Source organism: Platichthys flesus, chromosome 3, assembly GCF_949316205.1.
Source record: "Platichthys flesus chromosome 3, fPlaFle2.1, whole genome shotgun sequence".
Classification (NCBI taxonomy): Eukaryota; Metazoa; Chordata; class Actinopteri; order Pleuronectiformes; family Pleuronectidae; genus Platichthys; species Platichthys flesus.
In genome coordinates, this window is record NC_084947.1 from 19,644,443 (window position 1) to 19,666,308 (window position 21,866).

At 42.6% G+C, this 21,866-nt stretch overlaps 1 protein-coding gene across 1 annotated transcript in view; it reads right to left on the reverse strand.

The window, feature by feature from the left end:
- Positions 1–20,763, reverse strand: part of rimbp2b (RIMS binding protein 2b) — a 30,000-nt gene extending 9,237 nt beyond the window's left edge. The window contains exons 1-13 of the mRNA XM_062383628.1: positions 20,570–20,763; positions 18,533–18,583; positions 15,171–15,375; positions 13,514–13,662; positions 12,796–12,875; positions 11,665–11,774; positions 10,712–11,584; positions 8,280–8,452; positions 7,211–7,882; positions 6,865–7,014; positions 5,707–5,868; positions 2,287–2,395; positions 76–257 (exon numbers count right to left, since the gene is read on the reverse strand). Of these exons, the coding sequence (XP_062239612.1) occupies positions 76–257; positions 2,287–2,395; positions 5,707–5,868; positions 6,865–7,014; positions 7,211–7,882; positions 8,280–8,452; positions 10,712–11,584; positions 11,665–11,774; positions 12,796–12,875; positions 13,514–13,662; positions 15,171–15,375; positions 18,533–18,583; positions 20,570–20,671 (3,018 nt within the window). The 5' untranslated portion in view covers positions 20,672–20,763. The remainder of the gene's footprint in view (positions 1–75; positions 258–2,286; positions 2,396–5,706; positions 5,869–6,864; positions 7,015–7,210; positions 7,883–8,279; positions 8,453–10,711; positions 11,585–11,664; positions 11,775–12,795; positions 12,876–13,513; positions 13,663–15,170; positions 15,376–18,532; positions 18,584–20,569) is intronic.
- Between the last annotated feature and the right edge of the window lie 1,103 nt (positions 20,764–21,866).

Here is a 21,866-nt window from a genome sequence, read left to right on the forward strand (position 1 = left end):
CACCATTGAAGCATAAGGGGAATCATTTTCTCGTTATTATTTTTTAGGTAGGCATGAAACATCCCTCCCCTATACCTTGATAATCTGGCCCTCCTTGAACGGCAGCTCCTCATCAGCAGCATCAGGGTTGGGAGACATGGACAGCGGATCATAGTCAAACAGCGCCACGAACACACGGGTCATCTCCTCCGGCTCCGACTCCTCATAGTAGTCCAGGGAACGCCGTCCCCGCCCGTGCCTGCGACCGCCATAGCCGTCTGAAACATAGAGGAGGCCTCTGCTGCTACTACCAGCCTTATACAGCCACGCTGGCTGCAGAGGCAATGAGAGCAGAAGATGTCTCTTTGTTAGAGCTGACAGGGGAGAGGGCGGTGAGAGTCATGTGTGAAAAAAGAGCCAGAGATCAAATCCCATAATTTAAATTTTTTTGTTTTAATTTCTCTTATTTGGAAAACGATTCTCCTGCTGCGTCCACGCACTAAAAGCAGAGGATGCTTTTACATCAAAGGCTCGGTACAATCGTAGCACAGCAGTGTTCTTCGTTCACACAGCTCTGCTTGCTGGCGTGACAGTCACCAAACATCACAGGACACGGTACAACACAGCACGCACAGGAAACACACGCCAAGCAGATTTTGGGTTGCAAGGGAAAACTCAAAGACTGTGGACACCGGGAGGACACAGGTAACGCTGAACTATTGTTCATTGCTGTTTCACTGCCTTATCTCACAGAGGCTGATCAGCATGCATGCTTTCACTTGGACATGTTAAGGAGAGCATTCCTACATTTAAATGCAGGTGTAGTGTCATGCTTTTAGGCCACAATCTGGAAACAATGTGCAGCAAAAAAAAAGAAACAAAAAAACAAAAAGGCAAAGGAGAAACGTTCCTAAGGGAGATGACACATCAAATGCCCCAGTCGTTCCCAGCAATGCAGATATCAGGGACAGTGAGGGGGAAGGGATGAACCTGATATCAGTTTCCCATGCGTCCCATGAATCACCATGTTAAATGTTTCAATGGCAGATCGTAAGTCTGAAATAATGGCTTTAGGGTAGAGCAACCAATACCAACTAGGCAACTGAGATATTCTTTTTTGGTGGAAGATGTAGAATGTGCTTTCGATGGCAGCTGAGTTTATGAACGTGCAACCGAATGATACCAACAAGGCAAAAACTCCTCCAGTAATGCGTCTTTCCTTCTCACTGTGTTGTAAACAGGTCATGCAAAAACCAGCAATACCAACGAGCTGCTGGCTCATAAAGGTGGAAGGAAAAGGAAAAGAAGAGTTGGCGAAAAAGGAAAGAATAGAGGAGGATGGGCTATGTGGAGGTGGGGGTGGGAGAGTGGCCAGGATATGGAGGTTAGATGGGAAGAGTGGTGGGTGGTTTGGGGTTTCTTGGGATAGAAGGAGTAGGAGTACATACAGGGAAAAGGATTTTCATTCTCCAGCAACGGAAAAAGTGGCCAGTCTTGTCTTCCCCCGTCAGCTTTATTCAGCTAAGATAAGATAAGCTAAACAAAGCAGCTATCAGAACAAAGACCACCATGATATCACTGCATGTGTTCAACAATGATTTCTTTTGGGCCTTTTCTGGCATTGTTAAGGTTAATTGTCATCTTGGAGAGAAGCTGTATCACATACCATATTGATCCTCTGAGGACATAGATCGCCATATCCTGCGCCGAGCTACACTGCCATAGTAAACATCGTCCTTGACGGGTGAGAGGTTCCCCTCACTCCCCTCACTGTTACTGTCCATGGTGATCTCTAAAGAAGACACCAATCACAACGTTACGGTCAGAGATCCCCCACACACACACTCTGCTCTACCCCATGGCCCACTCACTCATGCTGAGACAGTAAGATGATGAGGTTGCCCTGATGTGGGAAGGTGTACAAGGCAACAGGTTTCACTCTGGAGTCACTGGGTGTAAAACAGCAATGCATTTCACTGTTGCGGGGGAGGTCAAATTGGGTGGACACGTAAAAAAACAAGACAAAACATGTTAACCCACAGTAAACACAAGAGTAAAGGGTGTATCTGGGGAAACCTTCCTGCAAATCTGCATGTGAACATTTGGCGAGTCCAGCTCATGAGGATGGAGAGCTACAGGGTGTTCAGACACCCCACATACAAGGGTCTATGAGGTCGTTAAAGCTCTTTGGGAGAGACGTACAGCTCGGCTCTCATGGGGATGGGAAACATATGGTATAAACAGCACAAACATCAGTGGCCCTGCAGGTGAGGATGAGGCGTCTCCTCACATGGTGACCTCACTAACCAATGGATGGGATGGGTCGTCGCTGAGGGGGGGTGCCGATGTGAACCGGCCTCCTCCCCGAGTGGTCCAGACGATCATCGTTTCCGTGTGACGCTGAGTTCCCAATGATCTTAAGAGTAAAAAACAACAGATAAGAGGTTAGAACAACAGCAGGGCCAGCAATAAAAAGACAAGTACATTTAAACATACATTTAAAACCGTTTAAAAGAATCCCAAAATCCTGCTCCAACAACTGGAAACCACAAGAGCAAATTATGTGGTTTCCATTTGTCCTTAGGGAGGCAAAATGATAGAAAAAAAATACCATAAAACAACAAAGAAATCCAACAAACCATCAAAAACAAACAATCAAATCAAATCAACCCCCAACGCAACAACAACAAGACCTGGGGGTCCCAACGGGTCAGATGTTTAGCTAAAGACCATTTTCTTGAATTGTTTTGTTCTGTGCATGTCAGCTCCTTGATGAGAAAAGGAAGCAAATGATGGCAACACAGACAGATGGTGAGAAGAAAGAGAGAGAAAGAGTGGATGAGAAGAAAAACAGAGTGAGAGCAGAGGGTGAGTGTGATTGAAAATGGATAAAGATGTGGTTAGATGAGCAAAGCCATTATAGTTTCATCCTGGGGCTTTGTGTTACAACAATCAACACATTTCATATTTCAAAGTGATGATGAGATTTTGGGGTTTTGCAGAAACAAGTGAAAAGACAAGCGAGAGATGATGTGCATGGGTTGGAGGCCAAATGGAGCCCAGCGGGCTGCAAGAGTCTCGATCTGGCCTCGTTTTGTATGAAAAGCAATGAGAGGCCGAAATAAAGCTCCAAGCACGTGGTGGAGCGCTGCTCGTCGCTCTAGACGGTGAGATGTGAAGAGCAACATATGAAGCCAGCAGCTGGCGGGGGCAGAAAAGACACAAGCAGCACGTTCCCATGCACCGCACAGAGACTTTCCTTAAGTGGAATCTTTCTCCTCAAAGACATGAGAAGTCAAAACTTAGTTAAATGGCCTTTAGGTAATAAAAAGCTTGACTTAAAAATCCACCTGATATTCTGAGTACAAGCAAACTTATACACACAAAATTAAAGTCAGACCAACCATGAACGTGTAATAATAACTCAATGCGAAAAAAAATATGAAAGGAAGGGTAAAGAAAAAAACAAACAACATTAAGAAAACAGAATGGCTGTAGCTTGCGTATGGGAAGTGCAGCGGAAAGTGTGGATCACACACCAGCGGCTGGTCCCGGTTGAGCCTGGACAAAGACTGGGCCCTAGCCTCCCTGTGGGGGCTGTAATAGACCCTGTCCAGCTCGTTCAGCCGGCCCTCGCTCAGGGCGCCTTCCCTGGAGTAGTTTCGCGACCCGGCCTCCCGGCCAGGCCCAAATTTATCCCTTTTCCTAAAGTCACCCGTGTGAACAAACTTGGCTGCAGTCACTGGAATGTCGGAGAACTCTTCCTCCACGCTGCACTGGCGGGTCAGAGTTCTTTTACGGCCCATTGCCAGGGCCCGCCGTTCTACTGGGCCCTCACAATGAATGATGCGCACGGGTCCCCTCAGTGGGCTTCCATGAGTGTAGTACCCGCGATGAACCCGACCAAGAGATCCCTCTTCCTCACTACCGCAGTCTAAGCCGCTGTCAGGACTCTTGGTGTTCTGGCGGTTGGGGCGTCCCAGACTGCGGTCGTCTGTGTTACAGTAGTAGCGGCTGTCGGTGAAGCGGGGGGAGGAACGCTGGCGCTGCAGATGGCGGGAGGTCTTGTTGGGGGTGAAATGGTTGTGCGTCTGGGTATCCTGGGGGTACATCCTCCGCTGAGTGTGCGGCGTTCCTGGGCGCTGGCCCATGCTGTCCACGCTTTCAGGTTCCTCTTCGGCCACCTCTGGGATGCTGTGGAGACGTTTGCTGCGGAGTGACTTCTGCTTCACCACCTCCCTCTGGAGGTCCCAGCAGTCTCTATCCTCAGCTAAGTCCTGACGCTTGTAATATGCCTTCGGTCATGACCAGGAGGCAAAGTTCCACATTTTCACAGTTCAGTTAGTTCAATTCAAAACGTTCAGTTTAGATTGTTTTGTGAGGGGGTTGGAAAGTTTTTCGGAGGTTTTAGAACAGGCAGGAAACAACACAGAATGTGAATAGAACAAATGGGGGAGGGAAGACAAAATAAAGAGAGAATTAGTTACTTGTGGCAATGTACTAAGACATGCAGTCTCATTCCGTGAGGAGAAAATGGCATGCTCTGAACAGGAATCTGTAAAGGCTAACATATGGTGTGAGAACTGAGAAACTGAGCGAGAGCACAGACGTTAAAAGAGGAGGAGGGAATTTCGCTTGTGGGAAATTAGAAATATTCAAACAAAAAAAAGTTAGTGCCACAGGTAAAGGGTTAATGAAATCATCAATGAGGATGAGATGAATAAATAAAGTCTCATAAAAGCCCAAAACTACAACATGAAGCTAAGTAACACGTATCATTAGGACACTTCTTACGCAAAACAATTTAGTGAAACATACAGAACTTTCCTTTATGTGCTCACGGAAAACCCAAATTCATCTTTAACTATCCTCTTAACAATATCATTACCTAACATATTTTACAATTGTAATATTTTTACAGATAGGGATGGATTATGTGCAACAGAGATTTATAGATTGGATGGCAATGACAAAGAGGAGGTGCAGTACTGGTGTATTTAAAAGAGTTGATACACCAGTGAATACCCCTCGTCAATACCAAAACCCCTGAGCTAATCACCTCTCTCTCACATTATTACAGGGCGGATTGGCTTAATATCCACATTTACCCAATGACAGACCAAATGAACACAGGATCATGTAGCAACAATGTTAACATCCACATCGACAACAGAAAAAAGAACATTAGGACATGACAGACATACACAAAAGTGAATATTTCCATTTAAGTGCTCACTTAAATGAGATTCCCATATACCCTTGATATGCCATGACCCTTTGATACAGTAAAGTATATTATCAAAATTAGTCATTCAATATTACATTCTAACATTTGATTTTAACACTCCATTCAGTGCGGTATAGAGAGCATCAAAATGCAATGCAAAATGTAACAAAACAATGATTTTAGTTTCTCTCTCTCATGCTGTACAGTTATGTATACACAGCCATTCCCATGAGCTCAGCCTTGAATGAATTAAGCAGTGCTGGGGGGTCGAGACGGAGGAGCAGTCTTGTGTGGGGAGGCTGATTTAGCTTATGAAAAGCGCGGGAGTCCAGCCAGGCAAAGCCACGATGGGCCTGGTAGTAGAGCCTGTGAGAGAGAGTGGGTACATCTGCAGGGGGCAAGACCCTCCACCCCCGTTTTCTGTCTAAACCCTTCGTCCCCCCCCCCTCCTCTATCTTCCCACGGGTGCCACTACTGAATGAATGCGTGCAGTTGAGTACCTTAAGAGTGTTGTGAGAGTTGATACTGCGCCTGCGGCCTTCCTCCAGTTGCATCTCAGAGTACAGGTCTTCCTCGTCCTCCTCCATAATGTCGGACAGGTCAGAACCCCGGCTGCTCTCTGTTTGGTACTCCTCACTGTGGCTGTAGTGGTGATGATGTTGCTGAGGGAGCCAGAGAAACTGAAGCATATTAGGTAGAGAGCAACAAGTTCTTAACTGTATATTTATATCTTTTTAAATTGGTGACGTATTCGGTGCTGGACTACGTGGCAACAGCCAGCTTTAAATAAGAGAGAAAGGACATTGACTATGTATACAAGGACAGCAATATTCTGATACAAACTCGATTAAACCAATAGTCTGAATAGGACTCTTGAAGCACTTTCTGATTACCTTAACCTGAGTAAGGTCACACTCAGAATAAGCAATAAGTGAATTACTACGTGGAGTATTCCGACCTCAGTCACATTATGTAGACTTTCATCGCTTTAAAACGTCTTATTGGAATGTTCATTGCATTTTTTAACATCAAGATTTACACAGCACTTACATACCAACCCTAACCCAACTTGAACACGCACCATGGGTGTAAACAAAGAAATTAAGACGAGTTGTAGCTTTTACAAAATTTGAAAGAAATCACCCCATATGTTATATCCACGTACATTTATCCATTAGCCTAAGCTCTGTAACATGTAAACTGGAATATGAATGGAATATTCTATTAGCAACTCATGTAAACATGGTAATCGTAACAATATCTTATTTTGAATAAGGGAAATAGTTAGAAAATATGAGTCCATGTAAAAGTAGTCACTGTCAGCTAAAGTGTGTATCGCAAAGTAACATGTACAAAAATAAGCAAAATAAGTAGAATTTCCATTTACAACTGGACTTTTTCACACTTGTATACTTTTTTGACTTCCCTTAAAAGGATTTAACTAAAACTAGTAGTACAACAGATAAAATGTCTTTACATATTCTGAAATAAACTTTAAGAAAGGTTTTAATTTTACAGGACGTGATAGGATATGATTTGATTTAATTCGGTTTGATTTTCTCAACATGTAGGAAACTGATTCCATGTTCTTCGTAGCTACAAATGATCAACACTCACTGATTGGCTGAGCACAGCTTGTTGTGTTTACTATTAAGTACCTGTCCGCGCATCTCGGAGCCTCTGAGGAATTCATCCACCGAGGCTCCTCTCCTCCTTGCATGAGGAGAGTCGTATCCATCCTCCTCCTCGTCAGAGTTGAGTGGATGCAACGTGTTACCTCGTTCACTAAAGATATTCCTTTTCTCAATCTGACAAGAGAAATGTACGACTTTTAGATTTAAAAGGGATCCAAATAATTTGATGTAAGAATGTTACATTTTAATGTAAAAAAAAAATGTAGTATCTTAAGAATGTTCAAATGATAAACAATAATAACATCAGTATAACCTTAGATTCTGTCACATAATGAGATAAACACAGTTTTATTATAAAATCTCCACGCACCCTGTTCCCCTCGGCAAACACTCTCTGGGCAGCTTCCCTGGCCATGGCCTTGGCGATGGTGTTGGTGATGGGGACTCCCTGAGGCTGCGGAAGGATCCTCTGAGGAGAGGGCGATCGCCGTGGCTGAAATTGGGGCGGTTCTAGGTTGTGGCCGCGCATGGTTGGAAGTGGAGAGGAGGAGCGCTCCCAGGACTGGGATGGCCGGGGGCCCACCCCGTGCTCTTTGGTTTCTGGCTCTCTGGCACTTACTAACGGCTTGGACTTGGGCATTGGGTGGCGCTGGAAATGAGGCTGGGGTTGAGGAGGAGGAGGAGGATGATGGTCAGGCTCCGAGTGCGACTGTGTGTGGGGCAGCGTGTGGGGCTGCGGTCGAGACAGAGGCTGCATCTGGGGCTGAGGGTGATTCGGGGGATAAGTTGACGGGTAAGGAGGATGGGTTTGTGAGTGCGCTGGATGGGACTGCAGGTGAGGCATAGGGGGAGGGGGTGCCATGGTTCGGTGGGAGAGGCGTGGAGAGCCCAAGAGATTGTGTGGGATGACGGCCACAGGAGAGTCCTGGGACTCTCCTTGTGTTGATAACGTCCTTACAATGATTTCTCTGGCCTCTAGACCCTGAATCCTGTTTAACTCCACGGTCACATAATCTGCTGTTGGGTACAAGACTTCTGCGATCTGCATTCACAAAGAAACCAGAGTCCAAAGTTACCAAAGAGCAATTCAGAAAGTTAGGCTGAAAAAGGACTCACTCTGTACCCATACCCTCATAAAGACATAAAAACAGGTATGTGTAGCTCTTATATATTGGCTTAAGAGCAATACAAAATGTTTCCTTATTATCATTACACACAGATTATTATATTCAAGGTCAAGCACAATATACTTGACCATGTTTTAATGATAGCAACACAACACAACACAACACAACACAGCAGCCCACAGAGGCATTATATCTTTTCTCCATGAGATGGCAATAGAGTACCACAGACAGAATTTGTCACTGAGGAAGGTAAAGGCCACCTGATGGAGACTCCAAAATATAATTTGTTCTAACATTTGTGACACATGGTACCTTTTCTCCCTTTGTCCACACAACATAGCCAATCACACTGGCTCCGTTGGAGGTTCCTGAAGGCGACAGAGGTGGCGGCTTCCATCTGACCTGCAGGAACCCAGGCGTCTGACCACATTGAACATGCACCTCCTGGGGAGGTAGAGGGGGCCCTGAGGAGCATAACACACTCTCTGGATAAGGAGAGAAAGAACAAAGAGCTCAACAGTGGTTGAGGCATTTCTGCCAATCTGATCACAGATGACTGTGCTGACCTCAGCACTATGGACATCTCACATGCAGTAAACCATTTTACAGAGGACTGGAGTAAGGATATCCTCATTCACGGACAACCGTATAGTATGTCTCAATCTAAAGTACTGCATATAGCCTAACCTTGTGTGTTACTCTTAACTGTATTGCAAACAGTGTGAACTAAATTTCACTTATTCCATGGAAATCAACAGCGGGCATTCGCTATGATACCATGAGCCAGTGACAGATGAATGGAGTATTTACGAAATTCAAATGTTGTTGATGATTTCTCTGTATTCATACTCCTCTCCGCAGTTTCCCGAGATTCATTCATATGCATATCGACTGAAAGCGTAACATTGGTTGAAAAGGCCAAGTTTGACAACATTCACCCATCAGTGTGTGTACTGCAATATCCTGCTGCCAGTTTATCTGACAGTATTCTATGGAATGTAAGGAAAACTCCCAGACACATTGCAATTTCCACAATCTGTCAGCGATGCCTGCATACTAAACAACATGCCCCATCTGTGCAGTGCTGCTGCTCCCCTGCAGTCACACAGTGAGAGAGAGAGCGAGCAGATGCAGTCAGCAGTATCTCCGAGCTGCAGCGTGCAGCTGTGTGTGGGTCAGAGAATCTACATTAATGCAATCTTAATCACATTTCAGCAGACAACTAATGAAGTCGCCTGTTTGAGGGGCACATGCTGAGTGTGAAAGCTTTAATACAGTCCCTCCAGACACTGTCCGCCTTATTGAGTTGCCCACCACCAACACAGAGACTTCTGATCCCTCTGATTAACATGTTCAATAGACAGATCATTTAACGAACTCCCGGCATGTTTGCTTGTCAGCTGCCAACAGAAAACGTCAATTCAAACTTCAGCATCGTTCTCTCTCTGTCCTCGCCTCTCTTTCTCTGTCACTCCCTCTGTCTCCTTCCTTTATTCTTTCTCCTTAACCTTTAACTACTCATAACTTGATCATATCTGTTTCAAATGTTCTAATATGTTTTCATCTTACCCCCGGACCTCCGCTTATTTACCACGTCAATACAAAATTTGAATCACATACCCCTGAGCATATAGTGATGGAAACAAACCATATGACATGTTTGAACCTTTTTTTAGCTGCAACCAGCTGGCTAAATACCTTATACCTATACTATGACGCACACAGTAAACTGTAGCTGCATGTTATCACTTCACATTCTCACTTTCCTGTAGCTAGACAGCCAGGCTGTGAGACTCAAGTTAACGCTTGCAACCGCAAAGCATCAACAAGCCTCGAGGGAGAAGAAATCTATGCTCACTAGTTATGCAAATTTTGCTTTAAGAGACTCATGCTCCCAGTGTTACGTGGCTCTATTCAAATATTTCTATAAATGAATGCTAATGTCGCTTTGTGTTTGCTGGATGAGTAAATAAGTAACAATTTGCAAACAAGTTCATCTTAAATCTTACACTGTCCCCAACTGTCGATAAAAATCAGGTTATGGAAGTATAGGTTTGATTGAACACGACTAAAATCAAGTACAGCAGTATAACAAGACTTAAGTCATACCAAAAGTTTTGTGAGTCTGAGGTAGGGTGCAGATTTGAGCTACATGTTCATGGCTACATATTCACAATGACAATGCTGATGGTTGTAAGCCATTATAATGTTTACCATGTTTATTATCTTAGTGAATGATGTGATAATTAGCTCATTAGCACTTAAAACATACAGCTAATGATAATGGCAATGCTATTAATGCAAACTAAAGTATTGAGCAAATTATACTTCTGACCTAATGATGGCACTAGTTGAAAAAATCAGGGGATCACCAACGTTATTAGAATTCACCCTGGGGGGAAGTGGGGGCAATAATGTCTCCATCAAATGTCATGATAAGCAATGCAGCAGCAGTTGAGATAATTCACTTCATATCACGATATTAACTTAACTGTGGCTCTAGAAGAAGAGTCAGGGGATCATTAGGATTCATGCTAGGGCCTTATGAATATCTGTAACAAATATAATGGAAATATTTTCACCTGAAACAAATGATGGATCATCCCACCAACCAACTGATCTACATTAGAGCCATGCTAGGATGACTAAAACGACCACAGTAAGTCTTGCTGTGGCTATTCACCTCACAGTAAAATAGGGCCTGCATATGAAGTGTGAATGTGAGATACGATCCGGAGGCTGACCTGAAGGCTGAGTGCAGAACTCCACCGAGATTTCCCTCTTCTCCCTTTGATCCATTTGAAGCTGCCAAGGCACCTGATGTGGCTGCGCCGCAACTTTCACCTTGTAAACTGTCATGGACTTCAGGTTGAAGAACTTGTACTTGTAGCCCCCAGCCTTGACCATGTCGTACTCTGCACCGTTGAGGAAGATGGTGTGACTATAGTTGCTGTTGCTCGGCATCCAGGAGAGCTCAGCAGAGACCTGCGTGATGCTGTCCACCCGCAAGTAATAAGGTGCCACCACCACATCCTTTCCCACGAGCTGAGTGCACCGGAGCTCATCCGACGGGCCCCGGTCAGTGATGCTCTGCACTGAGATACGGTAAGTGTTGGTAGTCAAATTGAGCTTTTCAATAAGAGACTTTGTCCTGCCCCCGTAGGGGACACTCATGCGCACCTCCTTATCCACCAAGACATTGTAGCCTCTGATGGAACCCCAACCTGGTGGAACCACAGGGGGGTCCCAACCAATAATTACACTCTTGGCCAGTTGTTTAATCAGGTTGATGCGGCGGGGATAAGGCACAATGTCTTCACCGATCTCGTCAATGCTGACATCCAGCGTTCCCGTTCCATTGCTGGAAGAACCCATGAGGTCAATGCCCAAGCTGCTTGAACTTAGACAGTCTAGTTTACTGTCAGACAGCAGGCTGCTAATGCTTGTTCCTGTTCCTGTGCCGACCCCCAGTCTCTGAGTTCCCAGGCTACTGTGGTTGAGGTAGCCAGGTTGTTTAGCCACTGTGCCCCTTTGCTGGACAGACGAGGTCTCCTCATCTTGGACAAAATCTACAAAGTTGGATGGGACGAGGCCCCGCTGTCCATCCAGCAGCTCTCCTGAGAAACAGGCAAAGCAAAGTTGATATTGTAGTGATACTTAGAACAAAACAACAAACAATAATCAAGTCAGGTCAGACCTTCATAAAAGCCATCGTCATCCATTGTCCCGTAAACGTAGAGGTACTTCCCTGCCACCAGGGGGAGCTCTGCCTCAGGATGCTCATTAGGCCCATCATAAGGATTGTAACTACAGCAAAAAACATAAATGGACAATTAATCTGCCAAAGTCATATATTTATTAAATGTATATTTATAGTTTCTCCACTAAAGGATTTTTTAAATGTCAAACACATACTCTCTTATATGTACGCCATGGGAAATGATTTTCAGAGTGCTGCTTTGACGGGTATTAAATTTGATCCAATTTTTAAAAAATTTGTTGGGTGGGTTTACAAATATGACAGGGCTAGAAAAAGTGTGGGTTGAAAGCTCCGGCTCGGACTCACACTCTTGTGCCGTGAGGAGTTCAATTATTTTTGTGCTGACAGGTCATTTTCTTGAGAGAGAGAAACACTGAATCATCTTTAAGACCACAGACTCTCTGTGAGAGTAAGAACAGAATCTCAGCAAATTTTTTCCAGGACACTAAGCAGCCAGATCAGTCTATTGTAAAGGGGCATGCACAGGATTGTTGCAATCTCTCTTAATGATCACCCTGTACAACCCCGCTTCATAACAACATTAACATATTTACTTATTAGTCTACTAGTGAAATTCCTGTTTGGAGTTGGACTGGAATGGGGCTTTCTTTGTGAAAGTGACCTGCAGTGATTGAGGCAAGGCGAGTAAAGACCAGCTGCAGGACAGGTCTGCAGAACCCTGAAACCACCGCTGCTGCAATGAGAACTGTGCACCTGTTTATTCAAAGTTTGGTGAAGCACGCGACCGACAACTTCATTTACGTAGATGAGGTGCAGCCGCCACTTCTACGGAGCGGTGGTGGTCTGTTGGTTCAAACTGTATTAATATTAAACTTATTGTGTGGACAAATCCCACTACATTCAGCACTGCACTTCCTTTGGCCCTAAATAGTACCGATGTCAAGTGGCAAGCCGATACGATGAACGGTTCTGGAGATATACTTTACAGATGCCGTACAGACCAACAGAGATTTCTGGAACCAGTAAATGGATGTGTAGGGTATTGAATGAAACTACATATACTGTGAACAGTAGATCAATTGGTAATTGTGTGTTGTGTTTACGTACCTGTACCGAGCAATACACAGACGAACCTTCCCAGTGAATCTTGGTTTGGACCTGGTGGTTGAGCTCAGCTCTTTGTCCATCTGGATCAAATAAAAAAGGAACAAATAAACACCAACATCAAATGCTTTTACCTCTCAGAGGTTTCAGAACACAAGAGATTTAATATCAACTTTGCGTAAAAAATGCTAAGATCAATGACTCTAAATTAAAACACCCCTGTTGAGGATTGCAACTATACACAGTCAAAGTGTAAAATGAATGCAGGTCCAATTATTTTTTGTTTTACTAAAGAGCACATTAAAAATATTTCTTATATTTGATATATTCTCCTCCTGTGCACTAAAATATTGTGATCAATCCCAAATACTCTGTAGAATGAGTAAAACCAGGAAGCCTCATGTATCCCTGCTGTATAGATTTTCTCTTGTTCAGCCATAACATATTACTCAGATTAAGACCAAGCAGCATATTTCTCAAAATTGTTACAAAGTGCAGTCGGGACAAAAGGATAACAATCCTGAGAGAGGAAGCGGATTGATGAGAAGAGGTCAATGCTGTTTAGGAGACCAGAATAAAACTTTGAAATGATAAAATATGAATATCTATTGAAGCCCCATGTTGTAATTTATGATTTTGAGATATAGTTACTATGTGTAACTTGAAGAATGTTGCAATGAAATAGGAGCCATATGGCAAACAAACGGACAATATGGGATACCTCAGAGAGGAAGGCCTGTGCCGGGCTGCTGGCTCGACCGCGTGTGAGGAATGTTGGCTTGACGGAGAGGAGCTCGGGCTTGTCTCCACTGATCTGGAGCGGTCGAATGAACTCCGATATCAAAGATCTGCTTGATGGAGCTTCATTGCCTGTGGAACAAACACGTCTCACATCAGATCCTCACATCACAATGTGCTTAAGTTAACTTTGATCAATCATATTACAATAGAGTTAATTAACTGAGCCACTCTCTATGTTCAATTCAGAGACACAGACACAGATAAAGGACACAGAAATAGAATCCTTGAAATATTCAATAAGCGACACAAATCTCAAACGTAAGAAAATTGTGATCTAACCCTGTAAAATAAGTTATCAGCGTACCTGCCCACTTAACTGAAAAGTTCCACAACTTCAACTGATTATTAATATTTTCAACCTGGGATCATTCAGGTAGAGATCTCCATGTGCTATAATCGTCACTTACCAGTGACTTAAACATGATTAATAACATTTTAAAGACTTGACAAATACACCTTTGTCAAGTGTATTGATAAATACACCTGTAATTAATGAAGCATTTGTGTATTTGACACCAGGTTCTGCCGGCTGGACCCTCTTTTACACTATGATTATTTTATTAGCAGTCTGTTTACTACAGATAAAGTCTGACTCTGAACTCACACCTCTAAATGCAGCTGCAAATTTGTTCACTCCATTTTGAAGGAACTTGTAAGATGTACAGTATGATCACTAACTTCCAGCGTCTCTTACATGACAGAGAGGATATGGTACAAGTTATTCAACCAAACATAAGAGTTGCCGGCATCAAGCAGAATAAATATGCTGTCCTGTTTTTTTGTTGTTGACTTAATTCATAAATGAGATATTATTATATACTCGGAATATACAGAAGTTCCAATACCAATATTGGAAATGTAAATTGGTTTCACAAAACTGCAATTTCCTTTTCTAAGATATCACTTCTTTGCTGCCAGAACAGCAGTTGCACTGTGCTGCCACTGACAAGTACTGCTTTTGAAGCAGAGAGGAATAAGTGATTCTGGCAGTGTAGCATTAGTCAGATGTAGCAAAAAGATGAGCATTTGGGCAGAATTTCCCCCTGGAAAGTCCCATAAGTAAAACTGCAGATTGTACTGAAGGCAATACTTCAGTTCGAAGCTATATATAGTAAGTGATTTTTTGTTATTTTGTAGATTTGTTTTATTTGTGTTATTTTTCAGTTATGACTGTCAAACTAGATAATAAAGAAAGTCCTAAGTCATTAATTCTATGTATGTATTTGTTTTTCAGATGGTTAACCCTGAGCTAGGCACCAAATCAAATGATAGCAATCATCCCTTCCACACAGGGTTTGGAGCACAGAGCTGTTAAAATACGTTGTACACGTTATCTTTTCAAAGGCCGTGTTATCGGATCTGAACTTGGTATCTGACGAGACTCAAAGTCTGAGTACCTGAATTAGAATAAGGAAGGGCAAATGGTACCTTCACATCTCTATTTAAAAAGATGATCTGTACACCAAGGAATATCTGTGATGTGTCATGATTTCTATTTTCTTTGCTAAAAACACTTAAGCTTACCTACTATTATATGACCAGTCATACATACTGGAATAAAAAGATCCCGTACACACCTTTTCCTAGGGGGGCAGCCAATCCATTGAGGAGCTGAGACAAAGATTTATTGGGCGACCCAGGAGATTCACATAGAGTTAAAGGTTCCGTGCTGAGGATGTCAAACTTCCCAGCCTGGAGCCGGAACTTCTCCAGCTCTTTTGACAGGAGGTTGAACTGCTCACTCTGACTCCGACATTTCTCCTCCAGCTCGCGGACTTTGGCCTGATGATGGTGAGGAAGGAGAGTCATTGAGGGAGGGATGAGAGACAGGAAGAGAGAGACAGTAAGAAAAGAGGACAGACAGGCAGGCAGATAAGGAGGAGAGGGAGAGACAGGATGGTAAAAAGAGAGAAGCAAAAGAAGAATAAGGATAGCACAGGATGCTGGTCTGAACATTCTGCACACAGAAATACACAAATGACCAGCAGGGACTGTATGTACCGCTACTGTAAAAAACACAAACAGAAAGAGGAATGAAATGATAGCACTTAAAACATCTTAATCAGTCATCACAGTGAAAAACCTACTTCACTACTACTGACAGTACAGTTTACAAATCACATGCACAGGTACACTTACTGCTCATAATATTGAAAAATAAAAAAGCCTCAAACCTCATCAAGGAAGTATGGATATACCAAGCGGCAGTTTCTTAGACGATGAGTCTGATGATATTCAAAATGTGTATTTATTGTAAAGTAAATTCCCCGAAAATACCAAAATCCACAAAGTGAACAAAGTATTGTCTTTGTAGTCAAAGTCTGATAAGGATTTTGCCTCCACTGTCCAAAATCTATCACAAACACATTCATGAGCCGCACTGTTGCTCTGGCTACCATATTCATTCAAAGACAGGTAACGTAGTTTATCTGATGTCAATTCTAATTACACTCTCACGCTGTTGCAGATATGTTCTAGAGCTGAAAAGAGTTCCATAATACAGTATAAAAGGGTTAGGGTTAGCGTTTTCATCCCTCTCTGTTTGTTGCTTTTTTGTTTGTAAGCAAGATTACATAAAGAACAGCACGGATTTCTACGAAATTTGGCAGAAGACTTGGTGTCAGGGAAAAACCTTTTAAAGGAACTGATGTCTGTGTGTCCAATGAGGTGCAGCTTGACTGAATTCAAGAGCACTGTTGAGCCTTGGCAGAGGTGTTGCTCCACTGAGTGCCACCCTAGTGTTAGTTACGGTATTTTCATTGGATCAGTGAACAATAACAACAATTTTAAATATCATCATCAATACTTTAAGAGCAAGAAAATTGTACAACATGAACATATTTGTTTGGGCAGAAATAAAGGAAATTCCAAATGCTACGGTGATTTCAAAAGTTTCTCAACAATGTCATGCATCAGAAACCACTTCTCTATCTGAAACGCTGAAACTACCGTGGAATTCTTTTTCACTGCCCAACACACGGAAAGGCCTGCTGCAACAGCACTGTATTCACTGTTCTGTGAAAAGAGTCCATTTCATGCAGATTGGTTGTTGCCGGATATCACATGCTGTTAGCAAACAGACGACAAAAGGAACTCCAGCAGTTGTGAAATAGAATTAGTAAATTAAGTGGTATTCATTTTAATAGCATCATTCAGTTCTCAGGTGTATGCAAAGAAGACAGGTTGTAAAAAATGTGCTGGAGAACATGCATGCAATACTACAACGGGAAAGAATCACAATCATTACTGTTTGTGATTCTTTGCTAACAATACACTGCTACCTACTGAATGCATCAATATTGAGATATAATGACCAATGTTTAATTGCAAAACATCTGCAATATACCATTTTTTTTACTGCAATTTTACTCATGTAATATACTTTATGGATTAATTTACTGTAGCTACCCTTTTTATAGTCTTGGTTTGTTTATATCTTAACACATGCTTCAAAAATATCTGGTCTTATACATTTAAATTTGCATGCCTCGGTGTGATGATGGGCTTTGATTTTGTGGAATTAAGGGTGGTCAGAGAAGCCCCAGGCATTTATTTTTTATTGTAGTGGATTCGTATTCTGAAAATGTCTGAATCTTTTCATCAATTGTTAAGCGAGTGTAGCTGAATATTTCCTTATGATCATCTCGGAGCCTGGTTAATGCTGTCACTCACATCTGTCTAAAAGCCCTTGTGAGTTTGTAATGAAAGGAAACATGGATTTGTGGTAAAGGCCAAGAAAGATTGTGCTGAAGCAGCTCTGAACTACGGCTGGGCAATGAAACAATATATTTATCCATTGCAATATAATTTTCATCAATAGCAATATAATTAATGTTATAATACTTATGCCTTGTGTACGCACAGTAAAGAGAAAATAATCTACCTCAGATTTGTTAAATGTTTAGTGTTTCTATTTTCTGCTCATAAAAAGAGTTTAAAACAGGGTTTCTGCAGGTTTCAACAAGTTACAATTAACTTACGTAACAATTGAAGTTACTTTTCAAGACCATAATTAATGAAATTTAAGACCAATTTCAAGTGAGACATTGGTCTTGATAGAATATCAAAGTCCCAAAATTATTTTAATTTCCCCATAAGGGAAGATAAGGTGTGGTAGCAGAATAGAGAATAACCCTCGAAACACCACGTGTAATCTCCCACAGATGAGCTGATACATTCTGACCAGGGTTTGTAGACTCAATCATCAGTTCCATGTTGTTCTTGTTTGTAGTTTGATTACAGCATGTTAATATCTATACTTTTGAAAAGGAACAACACATGGAGACATTGCAAACTTTGCATGCCGCCGAAACATCTCCCCAAAAAAACGAGACAGAAGTAGCGTTACATGAAAATGAACCTGATTGAGACCTAACAAGGCCAATTTCGGTGCATCATATTTTAAAGATAAATCCTTTTTAATTGAATTTTTTACTTTTTATGACCCTGCAGAAACCCTGTAAAATCCTAAAGCTTCACAAACGCGTCACGCTTGATCGGTCAAAGTAATGTGTGGACTTTAAATAAATATCAAGTAAGTAAATAAAAGCAATTCTGAAATACCTGCATGCTGTCCAAGTGGTTCTGATAAGCATCAACACACACCCGTACAGAGATGTGAGAAAGAAATAAAGCATAATTTCACATGTGATCATTGACACTCGCGCATACATATCACCCTATTATACAGCTAATAGCTGAAAATACAGTTGAATGTCTACTTCACAAGTCAATTCAGCAATATTGTTTAATACAAAAAAGAGAGGTAAAAAATAAAAGGAGCAGAAAGATTCAGGTACGAGGTCAAGACAAAAAAGCAGGACATGTCTCTAGGTCTACACAGGTCTGCCTCAGGGCTGACTAGTCCCTTAAACTCAAGCAGCAACCACAAAAAGAGAGAGTGAAGCCCTCCCACCCCCCAGAGAGTCCAGACGCTCACCTCTAACAGATGGACAGCGCCTTCATGTTCCTTTTTAGCCTCAACCTGAGCCTAGGAAACACAGGGTGCAGTGTTTCAGTTCACCTTCATTTATATTACAGTTTAGTTGCAGTTTATAACACCAATGAAAGGCCCGTGCAGACAAAACAGAAACATTCTCATTCATTGGTGCTCAGGGTGAAAATGGTTTAAAAGAAAGCCACCATCTCTGATCATTTAAACATTGAGAGTTTATTTTTTCCTCCCCATTATACACCTTATTTAAAATTTGCTTACAGTGCCTTCATTTTAGCAGAGATGTTTTTTTTACTCAACCCCAACCAGCTAAAGATATAGTAGATTTTTCTTTCACCATTTTTGCCTTTTATAATTTATTCTTTTTTAAGCCGGTTTTACAGTTTTAGAGTTATGCAACATGTAACAATTGTGTGCATGCAGGAAAGAAGGCATTTATCACATTACTACACTTCTGTGTGAAAACCATTTGCCTGAGAACATCTGAAGTAGGGGCCTGAAACTACTGTCCCAGGGGCCTCACCCGACCATAAAAGAATTGATGTTATATTTAAATGCTTTTTTTTCTCATCTTGGTTTTTCCAAAAATAAAAGTCAATCAGTTTCCTGGCAATGTTCCTCTCTGAGCTTTAACTACGCCTCAAGAAATGAAAGTGCTTTTATTTCACAATAAAGGAAATAATAGGATAACAGGAACTATGTTTATTTGATTTATGGCCGAGAGTTGAAGAGAGCTATTCCTTCAACATATAGGAGGTTCTTCTCAGAATCTGTTTTTTTTCAAGTGAGAGTTCACTTGGCAACAGAGGAAAGAACAACCTTGCTACAGGCCCTGCGGTTATTTGAGTTTAAGACCCCTGATGTCCTGACATGGTAATCCCAGCTATGTCATTCTGCAACTAAACCAGATGAATATTTACAGCTACAGTTTACCCAGTTGGCAGTTTATTAGGAACACCTGGCTAAAACTAATGCAGAGTATAATGTTCAGTTTGATGAGGGTACGGTTTACTATAGGACCGCTGTATTGAATGATTTAGGTTTAGCTTAGGTGTACCTAATAAACTGCCAACTGTTTACTAACTGTAGATGCTCATTCAGACTGTGGAGGTGGATATTTCAGTGGTTATGAAAGAGGCTCACAAACAAACAAACACAAATATTTTTGTACAAAGGTTTACATTTTAGAGAAACATCAAAATGTATCAGAACATAACATAATACATGCCATTTCGTCTTATAGGAACCAGAAACATCTGTTCTGGAAAAAAAAAAAGCGTTCCACAAGAATATGGGAGCATCTGTGGACTTTTCATAAATCTACTTTGCAGGCAATTAATTTAGAAGAATGCAGAGAGCAGAGTGTCTGAGGGAAGATAAGGCAATAATGAGCTTCTGCTAATGAGAGAAAAAAGCTGAGAACTGTGCCTATGAAAGGCTGACTGGGAAGTTAGAGCCACACTGCAGCAACAGCAGCACTGGGGTACACACACAGTGAGGAAGAGGCATTGGTGACAATTCCTATCACGTCCACACTATCAGCAATCTCGGCCCTTGCTAGGCTTGCTTTGACATCACAGTCAGCTCCAGTGCACAGAGGAGGAAGACCAACCATTGATGGGCCAGCGTTCTCTTTTTGTTCAAGTAAGCCTCCTAAAAGTGTCATATCTACTCTGCGTTTTGAATGCTGGATTTGGTCGCTTGTAACAAACAAGAGGAGTGCTCCTGAATTGTTGAGCACTCAGGGTTTGGATAGTGATAGACAGCTGAAGGATGAGGTTGAGAGGATTCGTTGGGAGCGCCACTGATGGAAATGTTCAGAGGAGTGAGTGCCATGGCCTGTCGAGTGCACTACTCTATGCTGTGCTCTCTATAATAAAGTTTGAGTTGACTTCACCTTTGTTGGACCACATGTGTTGCACCGGTGCCCGACAAAACGCTCTTTGCCCCATGACACAGACACAGGTTGGGCGAACAAGAGAGCCCGACCCTCTGGTGCTGTGCAGTGTGATGTTTCCTTACCTCCTGTAGAAGGTCAATCTCCTGCTGCTTTGCATTGAGTACAGCCAAGGCCTGCTCATGCTCCAATTCTAGCTGCTGCCTCCGCTCTGCAGCCTCTCGCATATGCTGTCCACAGGACGTGCAGGGGTGGAGAGACCAGGGGGAGGATTGTGGGGAGGGGGAGCATAGAGAGGGCTGCTGTTAGTGGGAGCTAAAATCCAAACGGCACTGAGCCGACACAAAATGCAAAAATCTCCAGTTGTCTACTCCACAGTCAGAGGCAACACAGGTGTCACATGTGCACACACATCACACATACAGAGGCTGAGTAACAGTGTACTGATCTTAAAACCCTTAACAAAGACAGACATAAACTATGCCACGGCAAATGCCATGTGAGAAAAGTTTATGTCAAGAGATCAATTTTTGCACAATGGTGCTCATGGATGAGGACTAGAGGTGCTTTGCTGTGTGAACAAAAACCACACTAACATCAATCCACAGTCAGGTTTGCTGCCCCCTTTAGGTAGTAACATAATACCTGTTAGAAGTCTAGTTATGAGGACTCTTTGAAAAGCTGTCCTCAGTGATGTTGCCTTTGTGTGATCAATACAGGGTTCAATGTTACATGAAAAGGGTGAGCAAACTCCATAGCGTGCTCACTTGTCGGTGGTCATCCACAACAACAGAAGAAGCCATACAATACAGGGACTCTTCATAATACAATATGCCTGGGTCATCCAGTCACATCACTCCCACTATAAGTTAATATTTTGCGACACTGTAAAGGTGAAAGAAGCAAGTGACATTTATTCATGCCAGTAAGAAATTAAGGTCTAAGATAGGTAATGTCTTCAAACTTGAAGGTGACATTATCATCGTGAAGGGTGACCCACTCTCTCTATCTCCTCTTGCTCCCCCTCCCGTCGTCATAAAGCCAAACTCTTTGTCCTGCCTCATGCAAAAATTACATTCCACAGTGCTGTGGTCATATAGCCAGGTGACCATACGTAATGTCTAGTAAGCAGCCCACGGATAAAGGGAGAGATAAGCAAAGCCACTGAGGGTGACAGAAAGCATTCAGAATGGGACTGAACAGGACGGCTCCCTGACAGAAGGACATAGCAGTGATACCTTATAAATCTAGCAGGGGGGAGAGAGGACAGGCAGGAAAGGAAAGGTTGGGGCTGGTAGGACAACATGACAGGGTGCAAAAGGAAAGGAAAGAGGGGCAGACTGCTCCAAGCTTCTACTCTTTCACAGCTCCTGGTCAGAACTCCCAACACGACACTGGAAGGCAACAGACATGTCAGGGACA